Below are 13449 nucleotides of genomic sequence, written 5' to 3'. Positions count from 1 at the left end.
CCATCCCTCCATCTGTCTCCTCTCCAGCAACCACCAGTTTGTCTTCTGAATTTAATAGTCTGGTTTTTTTGCTTGTCTCTTTTTCTCCTTTGTTCATGCATTTTGTTTCTTAAGTTCCATATATGAATGAAAGCATATGGTATTTTTCTTTCTCTAACTTATTTCACTTAACTTTATACCCTTTAGTTCCATGTATGTTGTTGCAAATGGCAAGATTTCATTCTTCTTTATGTCTCAGTAATATTCCATTGTACATATATATCATATCTGATTTATTCATTCATCTATCAGTGGATACTTGGGCTGTTACCTATTGTAAATAATGCTGCAATAAACATAGGAGTTCAGACTAAAGGAAGCTGTCAACAAAATAAAAGACAACCTAGTGAATAGAAAAAGATATTTGCAAATAATATATCTACTAAAAGGTTGATATCCAAAATATATAATGAACTTACACAACTCAACACACACACAATACGACAACCCAAAATGAATAACCCAGTTAATACATGGGCAGACAACCTGAATAGACCTTTCTCCAAAGAAGACATACAGATGGCCAACAGACACATGAAAAGATGCTCAGCATCACTCATCATCAGGGAAATACACATTAAAATCACAGTGAAACATCAACTTTACATTGTCAGAATGGTTAAAATAAAAAAACATAAGAAATAACAATTGTTGATGAGGATGTGGAGAAAAAGGAACCATCATACAATGTTGGTAGGGATACAAACTGTGGAAAAGAGTATGGAGTTTCCTCAAAAAGTTAAAACTAGAACTACCCTACAATCCAGCAATCCTAGTACTGAGTATTTACCTAAAAGAAAATGAAAACACTGATTTGAAAAGACATATGCACTCCTACGTTTATTGCATCTTAACTATGTTTAAGTGTACACATTAGTGGTATTAAGTACTGTTTTTCCTTTTAATTTATTTTTTCTTAAAAATAAAAATGTTCTTGTTTACTCCCCTCCTTATGTTTAAAATTTCTTTATTTCAATTTCTCCCCTATTCTAAGGGTAATATTTACTTGTTATAACAAATAAAAAAATACAGAGATATATAAAGAAAAAAATCTCTCCTGACCTCCTCTCATATCCCACCTTTATAAGGTAATCAGCTTTGACAGCCAGGTTCCATGCTTTTCTTCCAGGTCATACAAACTTTATCTATCCATCCATCCATCTATCCATCCATCTATCCATCATCCATCTATCCACATACACGCATACATATAAAGTTCTTTTAAAATATATATATTTTTGGGACGCTTGGGTGGCTCAGTGGTTGAGTGTCTGCCTTTGGCTCAGGGTGTGATCTTGGGGTCCTGGGTTCAAATCCCACATCTGGCTCCCTGTGGGGAGCCTGCTTCTCACTCTGCCTATGCCTCTGCCTCTCTTTCTGTGTCTCTCACGAATTAATAAATAAAATTTTAAAAATATATACATTTAGTATAAAGAGAAGATAAGTATAAAGAAAATATGTAGAGATATTGGCAAAGGGTTTTATGTTTTAGTAAAGCAAGTATTTTCATTGTATTTATTCCCCTCCAACATACACACAATGCTAGGCATTGTGGAAATATAAAAAATTTTCCTTTTCATTTCCAATCATACACTTAAGTTTAAAAAATAAACTACATGGTGCTAATGTTAATAACTGCATGTTCCATGATGTGGATATGTCACAAATTATTTAATTGTTATTGTCATTTTGAACAAGTTATTAAGGAAGGTATATCAACTCGGGCCTTTTTTCTTCCTTGACAATCTCTCAGGACCCTGCAGAGAAAATCCAGGGTCAAAGAGGTGAGCAGTTCTCTAACTCCTGACAAATGTGGAGAAGAAATTCTTCAAGTAAGCCTTTTTACTAATCACACTGCCTTCAGCAGTGATGAATGTGCCTTCTCCTCCCTGTGAAATACTATCATGATTTTTAGTATTAGCTATTTTATTCTTTTATTTTATTCTTTATTTTTGTCTCTGTGGAAAACAGAACCTTGTTTTCATCTCTTTTGACTGTTGAGTGCATTTCTCTATAATCACCTGATGTGTAGCTGTGCTCACTGAGCTTAGCTTTATCTGCCTCGTTCCAGCATGGGATAGCCAATTCCAAATCAGGGTCGTGGCCTGACTTGGCCCTTGCACCTGAGAAGTACTAAGCTATAAAATGAGACATTTAATGTTTGCACTTTTTCTTCAGCATAAACCATTGGAAACAAGTTTTATTTTTATTTTATTTTTTAAGGTTTTATTTATTTGAGAGAAAGAGAGCACGCAAGTGAGTGAGCACAAGCAGGGGGAACAGAGGAAGAGGAAGAAGCAGATTCCCCACTGAACAGGGAGCTAATGTGGGACTCGATGTGGGGCTTGATCTCAGAACCCCCTTATCATGACCTTAGCCAAAGGCAGCTGCTTAATTGACTGGGCCACCTCCAGGAGTCTTGGACTCTGGTTGTTAAATTTTCATTGCGAATTCTTTTAAGGACCTTTCATGTGCTGAGAAGTTTATATGCAGCTGGAAATGTTATGGGGCAAGAATTTATATTGAATAATTTATTGTGTTAGAATATACCTTATTTTATTTAAAAAATAAAATTAGCATTGTTGGTTTGGTATTATAATATTGTTAAATTAAGGACATACTTAGTTTGTTATGAATTAACATAAAAGACTTTAAGATAAAGTATACATATGGTTCTTGGCCAAGAGAACACTAATTTGCAAATGTGGACCAAAAATTTTACATGAATGTTGCAATCTCTACTTTGTTGTCATAAAAAGATTTATTTATTTATTTTTGAGAGAGAGAGAGAGTGCAGCAGGGAGGGGCAGAGGGGGAGGGAGAGAGTGTCTCAAGCTGTGGGGCTCAATCTCACTACCCTGTGATCACGACCTGAACTGAAACCAAGTTACTCGGTTAACCGGTTGTGCCACCTAGGCACTCCTCTTCTTAAGACAATCTTTAGATCTTCTGGCCCGAAAGATTCTAAATAAGTTAAGTCCAACATTTTAGAGTATGTATACCTGCTTCCTGAACTGCTATTTTGTGTGTGGATATGTGTGTGTGTGTGTGTGTGTGTGTGTGTGTGTGTGTGTGTGTGTGTTTAGGCTCCACATCCATGGGGCTTGAACACACGACCCTGAGGTCAAGACTGGAGCGGAGATCAAGAGTCTGATGCCTAACTAAGCCAGCCATTGGCTTGAACTGCTATTTTATTTTTTTGAACTTTTAAGATTTTATTTATTTATTTGAGAGAGAGCACAAGTTGGGAGGAGGGGCAGAGTGAGAAGCAGACTCCCCACTGAGCAGGCAGCCCAGAACCGGGACTCAGTCCCAGGACCCTGAGATCATAACCTGAGCTGAAGGCACCCACTAAACCAACTGAGCCACTCAGGCACCCGTGAACTGCTATTTTATAGTCACTGGTAACCATACATACAGTAAGGAACATGTATTAGCATCTTTGAAACTCATAGCACAAAGCATACCATCAGGGATAGAAAACATGGAGTATGGAAATCAAGATTTCTTGGAGAGTAGTTCTTTATAGTTAAGAGTCTGTTTCTTGGTTTGCCTCTTCCTCCCCCCATGGTTGTCTGTTTTGTTTCTTAATTACACATATGAATGAAATCATGCGGTATTTGTCTTTCTCTGACTTATTTCAGTTAGCATATTGTTTATTTTTGTGTGTGGTGTGAAAAAATGGTCCAGTTTTGTACCTCTTTGTGCTGCTGCCCAGTTCCCACTGGGTAGTCTTGCCTGCTTTGTTGAAGATTAATTGACCATATAGTTGTTGGTTTTCTATTCTGTTCCTTTGAAATGTGTGTCTATTTTTTGTGCCAGTGCCATGCTGTTTCGATCACTACAGCTTTGTAATAGAACGTGAAGTCTGGAATTGTGCTGCCTCCAGCTTTGCCTTTCTCTTTCAAGGTTACTTTGGCTATTCAGGGTCTTTTGTGGTTCCATACATATTTTAGGAATGTTTGTTTCAGCTCTGTGAAAAAATGCTGATGGTATTTTGATAGAGATTGTATTAAATGTGTAGATTGCCTTGGGTAGTAGAGACTTTTTTCAGTTTTTAAAAAGATTTTTAAAATTAATTTATTTGCCCGAGAGAGAGAGACAGACAGACAGATGGACAGACAGACAGAAAGCACAAGCAAGGGGAGCAGGAGAGGGAGAAGTAGGCTCCCTGCTCAGTGGGAGCAGAGAGCCTGTTGTGGGGACTCAATCCCAGGACCTTGGGATGGTGACTTGAGCTGAAGGCAGATGCTTAACTGACTGAGCCACCCAGGTGGGTCACCAGGTGCCCCAGGTCATAAAGACATTGTAACAGTATTTGTTCTTCCAATCCATGAGCATGGAATGTCTTTCCATTTTTTGTACCTTCTTCAATTTCTTTCATGAATGTTTTATAGTTTTGGAGTACAGGTCTTTCACATCTCCAAAAGGTGAAAGGTTTATTCCTATACTTACATTTACTCCTAGGTATCTTATTATTTTTGGTCCAATTGTAAAAGGATTGTTTTCTTTTTTTAAGATTTTATTTATTTATTCATGAGAGAGAGAGAGAGAGAGAGAGAGAGGCAGAGACACAGGCAGAGGGAGAAACAGGCTGCACGCAGGGAGCCTGACGTAGGACTTGGTCTCGGGTCTCCAGGATCATGCCCTGGGCTGAAGGCAGGCGCTAAACCGCTGAGCCACCCGGGCTGCCCAAGGATTGTTTTCTTAATTTGTTTTCCTGCTGCTTCATTTTTGATGTGTAGAAATGCAAGACTGCTATACACTGATTTTGTATCCTGTGACTTTACTGAATTTGTGTATCAGTTCTAGCAGGTTTTGGTGGAGTCTTTTGAGTTTTCTATATACAGTATCACATCATCAGCAAATAGTCAAAGTTTTACTTCCTCCTTACTGATTTGGATGCCTTTTATTTCTTTTTGTTGTCCAATTTCTGTGGCTAGGACTTCCAGTATTATGTTGAATAGAAGCAGAGTGAGTAGTCCTGTTCCTAGCCTTAGGGAAAAGCCCTCAATTTTTCCCCACTGAGGATGATATTAGCTGTGGGTTTTTTGTATATGGCCTTTATTATGCTAAGATATGTTCTCTTAAAATTTTGTTAAGAGTTCTTATCATGAATGGCTGTTGTACTTTGTCAAATTCAGTTTCTACATCTGTTGAAGTGATCATATGTTTCCTATCCTTTTATTAATGTGGTGTATCACGTTGATTGATTTGAAAAAAACTGAACCACCCTTGCAACCTAGGAATATATCCCACTTGATTGTGGTGAATGATTCTTTTAATGTACCGTTGGGTTTAGTTAGCTAGTATTTCACTGAGAATTTTTGCATCCATGTTCATCAGGGATACTGGCCTGTAGTTCCCTTTTTTAGTGGAATCTTTCCAGTTTTGGTATTAGGGTGATGCCGGCCTCATAGAATAAATTTGGAAGTTTTCCTTTTCAATTTTTTGGAATAGTTTGAGAAGAAAAATTATTAACTCTTCTTTAAATGTTTGGTAGAATTTGACTGTGATGCCATCTGGCCCTGGATTTTGTTGGGAGGTGTTTTTTTTTTTTTTCTGGTTCTATTTCTTTGATAGTTATCAGTCTGTTCAAGTTTTCTATTTCTTCCTGTTTCAGTTTTGGTAGTTTATGTGTTTCTAGGAATTTACCCATTTCTTCCAGTTTGTCCAATTTTTTTTTAACTTCATCAAAATAAAAACTTCTGCATAGCAAAGGAAACAACTGACAAACTAAAATCAACCTATGGAATGGGAGAAGGTATTTGCAAATGACATATCTGATAAGGGTTAGTATCCAAAATATATAAAGAACTTATAAAACTCAGTACCCCAAAAACAAATAATCCAATTTAAAAATAGCAGAAGACATGAACAGACATTTCTCCAAAGAAGACGTCCAGATGGCAAAGAGACACATAAAAATATGCTCATCATCACTTACCACTGGGGAAATGCTAATCAAAACTACAATCAAATATCACCCTATACATGTCAGAATGGCTAAAATCAACAACACTGGACACAACAAGTGTTGGTGAGGATATGGAGAAAAATGAACACTCATGCACTGCTGTTGAGAATACAAGCTGGTACAGTACTCTGGAAAACGGTATTTAGGTTCCACAAAAAGCTAAAAATAGAACTACCTTATGACTCCAGCAATTGCGCTATTAGGTATTTACCCAAAGTATACAAAAATACTGGTTTGAAGGGACACATGCACCTTAATGTTTATTACTGATGAAAGGATAAACAAGATGTGATTTTACACACACACACACACACACACACACACACACACACACACACAAATGGAATATTACTCAGCCATAAAAATGAAATCTTGCATTTGCAATGACATGGATGGAGCTACAAAGTATTATGCTAAGTGAAAGAAGTCAGTCAGAGAAAGACAAATACCATATGATTTCACTGACATGTGAAATTCAGAAATAAAACAAACAACCATGGGGGGGTGGGAAAGAGAGGCAAACTAAGAAACAGATTCTTAACTATAGAGAACTATATAGATGATTACCAGAGAGGAGAGCGGTGGGAGTGGATTAAATAGGTGATGGAGGTAAGGAGTGCGCTTGTGGTCATTTCCGGGCGGCACGGGACGGAGTGGCCAATGGCCTGCAGAGCAACATGCCTAAGTTTTATTGTGACTACTGCGACACATACCTCACCCATGACTCTCCATCTGTTGGAAAGACACACTGCAGTGGTAGGAAACACAAAGAGAATGTGAAAGACTGCTATCAGAAATGGATGGAAGAGCAGGCTCAGAGCCTGATCGACAAAACAACCGCTGCATTTCAACAAGGAAAGATACCTCCTACTCCATTCTCTGCTCCTCCTCCTGCAGGGGCAATGATCCCACCTCCCCCCAGTCTCCCGGGTCCTCCTCGCCCTGGTATGATGCCAGCCCCCCATATGGGGGGCCCTCCCATGATGCCAATGATGGGCCCTCCTCCTCCTGGGATGATGCCAGTGGGACCTGCTCCTGGAATGAGGCCACCTATGGGAGGCCATATGCCAATGATGCCTGGGCCCCCAATGATGAGACCTCCTGCTCGTCCCATGATGGTGCCCACTCGGCCAGGAATGACTCGACCAGACAGATAAGGAGAGACAGGAACCTCTTTATATTCATTTTATATTACTTGTTCTACTTCACCAGGAGATCATGGTGCTGTGACTCTGGGTATTTTCTAAGAAGAGAGTTAATTAAAATTCAAGCAGAACTCAATGAAATCGAGACCAAAAGAACTGTGGAACAGATCAACAGAACCAGGAGTTGGTTCTCTGAAAGAATTAATAAGATAGATAAACCATTAGCCAACCTTATTAAAAAGAAGAGAGAGAAGACTCAAATTAATAAAATCATGAATGAGAAAGGAGAGATCACTACCAACACCAAGAAAATGCAAATGATTTTAAAAACATATTATGAACAGCTCTACGCCAATAAATTAGGCAATCTAGAAGAAATGGATGCATTCCTGGAAAGCCACAAACTACCAAAACTGGAACAAGAAGAAATAGAAAACCTGAACAGGCCAATAACCAGGGAGGAAATTGAAGCAGTCATCAAAAACCTCCCAAGACACAAGAGTCCAGGGCCAGATGGCTTCCCAGAGGAATTCTATCAAACGTTTAAAGAAGAAATCATACCTATTCTACTAAAGCCGTTTGGAAAGATAGAAAGAGATGGAGTACTTCCAAATTCGTTCTATGAGGCCAGCATCACCTTAATTGCGAAACCAGACAAAGACCCCACCAAAAAGGAGAATTACAGACCAATATCCTTGATGAACATGGATGCAAAAATTCTCAACAAGATACTAGCCAATAGGATCCAACAACACATTAAGAAAATTATTCACCATGACCAAGTAGGATTTATCCCCGGGACACAAGGCTGGTTCAACACCCGTAAAACAATCAATGTGATTCATCATATCAGCAAGAGAAAAACCAAGAACCATATGATCCTCTCAATACATGCAGAGAAAGCATTTGACAAAATACAGCATCCATTCCTGATCAAAACACTTCAGAGAATAGGGATAGAGGGAATTTTCCTCGACATCTTAAAAGCCATTTACGAAAAGCCCACAGCAAATATCATTCTCAATGGGGAAGCACTGGAAGCCTTTCCCCTAAGATCAGGAACAAGACAGGGATGTCCACTCTCACCACTGCTATTCAACATAGTATTGGAAGTCCTCGCCTCTGCAATCAGACAACAAAAAGACATTAAAGGCATTCAAATTGGCAAAGAAGCAGTCAAACTCTCCCTCTTCGCCGATGACATGATACTCTACATAGAAAACCCAAAAGCCTCCGCCCCAAGATTGCTAGAACTCATACAGCAATTTGGCAGTGTGGCAGGATACAAAATCAATGCCCAGAAGTCAATAGCATTTCTATACACTAACAATGAGACTGAAGAAAGAGAAATTAAGGAGTCAATCCCATTTACAATTGCACCCAAAAGCATAAGATACCTAGGAATAAACCTAACCAAAGAGGTGAAGGATCTATACCCTAAAAACTACAGAACACTTCTGAAGGAAATTGAGGAAGACACAAAGAGATGGAAAAATATTCCATGCTCATGGATTGGCAGAATTAATATTGTGAAAATGTCAATGCTACCCAGGGCAATTTACACATTTAATGCAATCCCTATCAAAATACCATGGACTTTCTTCAGAGAGTTAGAACAAATCATTTTAAGATTTGTGTGGAATCAGAAAAGACCCCGAATAGCCAGGGGAATTTTAAAAAAGAAAACCATAGCTGGGGGCATCACAATGCCAGATTTCAGGTTGTACTACAAAGCTGTGGTCATCAAGACAGTGTGGTACTGGCACAAAAACAGACACATAGATCATTGGAACAGAATAGAGAATCCAGAAGTGGACCCTGAACTTTATGGTCAACTAATATTCGATAAAGCAGGAAAGACTATCCACTGGAAGAAAGACAGTCTCTTCAATAAATGGTGCTGGGGGGATCCCTGGGTGGCGCAGCGGTTTAGCGCCTGCCTTTGGCCCAGGGTGCGATCCTAGAGACATGGGATGGAATCCCACATCGGGATCCCGGTGCATGGAGCCTGCTTCTCCCTCTGCCTGTGTCTCTGCCTCTCTCTCTCTCTCCCTCTCTCTGTGACCATCATAAGTAAATAAAAAAAAATTTAAATAAATGGTAGTGGGGAAATTGGACATCCACATGCAGAAGAATGAAACTGGACCACTCTCTTTCACCATACACAAAGATAAACTCAAAATGGATGAGAGATCTAAATGTGAGACAAGATTCCATCAAAATCCTAGAGGAGAACACAGGCAACACCCTTTTTGAACTTGGCCACAGTAACTTCTTGCAAGATACATCCACAAAGGCAAAAGAAACAAAAGCAAAAATGAACTATTGGGACTTCGTCAAGATAAGAAGCTTTTGCACAGCAAAGGATACAGTCAACAAAACTAAAAGACAACCCACAGAATGGGAGAAGATATTTGCAAATGACATATCAGATAAAGGGCTAGTTTCCAAAATCTATAAAGAACTTATTAAACTCAACACCAAAGAAACAAACAATCCAATCATGAAATGGGCAAAAGACATGAAGAGAAATCTCACAGAGGAAGACATGGACATGGCCAACATGCACATGAGAAAATGCTCTGCATCACTTGCCATCAGGGAAATACAAATCAAAACCACAATGAGATACCACCTCACACCAGTGAGAATGGGGAAAACTAACAAGGCAGGAAACCACAAATGTTGGAGAGGATGGGGAGAAAAGGGAACCCTCTTGCACTGTTGGTGGGAATGTGAAATGGTGCAGCCACTCTGGAAAACTGTGTGGAGGTTCCTCAAAGAGTTAAAAATAGACCTGCCCTAGGACCCAGCAATTGCACTGTTGGGGATTTACCCCAAAGATACAGATGCAATGAAATGCCGGGACACCTGCACCCCGATGTTTCTAGCAGCAATGTCCACAATAGCCAAACTGCGGAAGGAGCCTCATTTTCCATCGAAAGATGAATGGATAAAGAAGCTGTGGTTTATGTATACAATGGAATATTACTCAGCAATTAGAAACGACAAATACCCACCATTTGCTTCAACGTGGATGGAACTGGAGGGTATTATGCTGAGTGAAGTAAGTCAATCGGAGAAGGACAAACAGTGTATGTTCTCATTCATTTGGGGAATATAAATAATAGTGAAAGGGAATATAAAGGAAGGGAAAAGAAATGTTGGGAAATATCAGGAAGGGAGACAGAACATAAAGACTCCTAACTCTGGGAAACGAACTAGGGGTGGTGGAAGGGGAGGAGAGCGGGGGGTGGGGGTGACTGGATGGCGGGCACTGAGGGGGACACTTGACAGGATGAGCACTGGGTGTTATTCTGTATGTTGGTAAATTGAACACCAATAAAAATTAATTTATTTTAAAAAAAAAGGAGTGAGCTTGTGATGAGCACCGGTGTTGTATGGATGTGTTGAATCGGTAAATCTTGTACAGCTGCAGCTAATATTACACTGTATGATAACTGGAGTTTAAACAAAAAGTTTAAAAAATAATTTTTTTCCTTTAACCTCACTTGCAAGTATAGTTCTAATTTATCCTGAAATATGCTTAGAGTTTTAATGGGTCTCACTGGCGGTCTATTTCTCTGGCTTCTGGGCTGATGACAGGAGGGTACCAGACCAACATCTTTGAGTTCCTCCTCTGGGGACTCTCAGAGTGGCCAGAACAGCAGCACATCCTCTTCCTGCTGTTCCTGCAGATATACATGGTCACTGTGGCTGGAAACCTGCTCATTTTTCTGGCCATTGACACTGATGCACATCTCCACATGCCCATGTACTACTTCTTCACCAGCCATGTGCAGACATCCTTTTCACCTCCACCACTGTTGCCAAGGCCCTGGTGAATATCCAGACTCAGAACAGGTTCATTTCCTACACAGGCTTCCTGGTTCAGCTCTACTTCTTGACTGCAAGAAACATAGACATTTTTCTCCTGGCCACAATGGCCTATGAATTCTACATGGCTATATACCACCCTCTCCACTACACGATTTTCACCCTTGGGCCACCACCCGCCCCCACCCCCATGCTTTCACAGGTGCTGCCTGCTTGTTACGTGCCTCATGGCCAAGACCCACACCTTCCTCACATTCTACAACATCATCCCTGACTATTTTTGTGATCTGGGACCATGACGAAAGCATTTTTCTCTAACATGAATTTGATGAGTCTCTTCCCTTGCTCTTGGTGGAGTGTTTTAGTCCTTATATTTCTTTTTTTTTCTTTATTGAGATATAATTTATATACAGTAAACTGCATAGATCAGTAAGTTCAGTATGTTTTGACAAAATGTATTACATATTATCATATTATGATCATTCTACTCAAAATACTTAATATTTTCACTATCTCAGAAGGTCCTCATGCTCTTTTCTAGTCATCCTCCACACTGAGGCAACTACTGATCTGATTTCTATCACCATAGATTAGATTTACTTGTTCATGAACTTCATATGAATGGAATTATACAGTATGTACGTAGTATGTACTCTTTGGGGTTTGGTTCCTTTTGCTCAACATAATGTTTTTGAAATTCATCTATATTGATGTATGTGTCAGTAGTTTGTTACTTTTTTGTTGCTGAGTAATATTCACTTGTATGGATTTACAGTGATAAATTTTTTCTTATTCATTCTTCTATTGATTAATATTTAGCTTATGTCCAGTTTTCAGCAACTGTGAATAAAGCTGCTATGCACAATTTCTCTTTGTTCTGCCATGCACATTCTTATACAAGGCTTCTTGTGGACATATTTTCATTTTTCTTGATGTATACCTAGGAGGAGAACTGCTGTGCCAAAAGGTAAAGTATGTTTAACTTTCTTAGACCATGCCTGATAGTTTTCCCAAAATAGCTGTATCAGTTTATGTTCTCACTCTCAATATTTGAGAGTTCCACGTACTCCACATCCTCATCAACACTTGGTATTGTCAGTCTTTTAATTTTAGCCACTCTACAGCCCTCTTATATTTTGACATCTTTTTCTTTATCTGTATTATATCAGCTATCTTCAGTCTTTATTTTTCTTAAGAGAGACACCAGTGATTCTCACTTTGCTGTCATCTCCCTGGTCTATGGGACAGCTCAGTAGAGGAGTCCAGAAACCACTGTTTTGTACACAGTGAAAATGCCCCAGGAACAAAGGCATAAAAGACTCTCTGGGAAGAGATCTCAAGGCCAGAATCTCTTTTTCATGGGTTCATTGAGATGAGCAAAGAATGCAACCTTGGGAAGGAAGAGATAAAATGAAACTAATAAAATTAATAATAATAATAATAATAATAATAATAATAATAATAGCAGCTACCCTTATGGAATACCTATTGGGCATAACATTTATTGCTTACATATATTGTCATTTAATATCTCAAGAATTCCATAAATTTGGGCTTGTTTATTCATTTTAGAGATGACAAAACTGAAGCTGAAGCATAAATTGCCAAATGTCACCCAGCTTGTAAGTGGAAGGAAGATACAGGATTTGTACCAGGTCTTTCAGACTCTAAGGAGGGTAGTACTCTCACTATTGTTTCCCAGAGACTTTCTTCTGGAGTTTAGCATTCAGATTTCTTAGAGCCTCCACTAGCTATCTGACTAGTGAGAGAAACACATGACCCACTAATGTCCTGGACATGAGGTGGGATTCTTTACCTGACCCATTTAAATCTCACCAGTTCCACCTAAAATAAAGTAATTCTTAGAAAAGATCTTCTCTAAGCCCAGATTTCTTGCTTTAAACAGTGATCAGTATTCATAGGAGGGTCCCTGAGTTGTGGACTTAGCTAGTGTGGAAGAAGTAAGTGGAACTACCTGGATAAAGATGAAAGTGAGACTATCAACACAATGCTTACTCTATATCCATTCTCCAATTATAACAGGGCTATTAATTCCCTTTGGAAAGATTCCTTCATCTCATTGTACGTGATCTTAATTTGGGGCAGTCAACTCAGGTATCCTGACTTTGCACTATATTAAATTGAAGGGATCATTGCAGGATGCTTCCCACATGGTCTCCGGGACTTTGACTCCTGAGTGGAAATATACAAGAACTGAAGAAAGACTAGAGTCACTCATTCTAGTGGTGGTACCCAGGAGAGATACTCAGGGACTCTCTGTCCTCAAGAACGTGTGAGGCTTCCTGAGCCCTATCTATGCAAAGATAGTCTTTCATTGTCTCTTTGATACTATGATCTCACTCATATCCTTCCAATAATTTTTTTCTCTGCATAAGGAAACTAGTTGATTTCTGTTACTTGTAAAGAATCAGTAGGGACCACCATGTATTC

The 13449-nt window shown here is 39.1% G+C and overlaps 1 protein-coding gene and 1 pseudogene across 1 annotated transcript; both read left to right on the top strand.

Annotated features, from left to right (window-relative positions):
- Positions 1 to 6656: 6656 nt before the first annotated feature.
- On the top strand, positions 6657 to 7257 carry LOC112933116 (U1 small nuclear ribonucleoprotein C-like). Its single transcript, XM_072743259.1, has one exon. It carries the CDS (start codon positions 6694 to 6696, stop codon positions 7171 to 7173), a length of 480 nt encoding a protein of 159 aa, XP_072599360.1. The 5' UTR covers positions 6657 to 6693; the 3' UTR covers positions 7174 to 7257.
- A 3503-nt stretch (positions 7258 to 10760) lies between these two features.
- Positions 10761 to 11297, top strand: LOC112933086 (olfactory receptor 1P1-like; annotated as a pseudogene).
- Positions 11298 to 13449: the final 2152 nt, after the last annotated feature.

This window comes from Vulpes vulpes, chromosome 2 (genome assembly GCF_048418805.1).
Source record: "Vulpes vulpes isolate BD-2025 chromosome 2, VulVul3, whole genome shotgun sequence".
NCBI lineage: Eukaryota > Metazoa > Chordata > Mammalia > Carnivora > Canidae > Vulpes > Vulpes vulpes.
The sequence above is the reverse complement of the archived record's forward strand: the minus strand, read 5'-3'. Positions and strand labels throughout refer to the sequence as shown.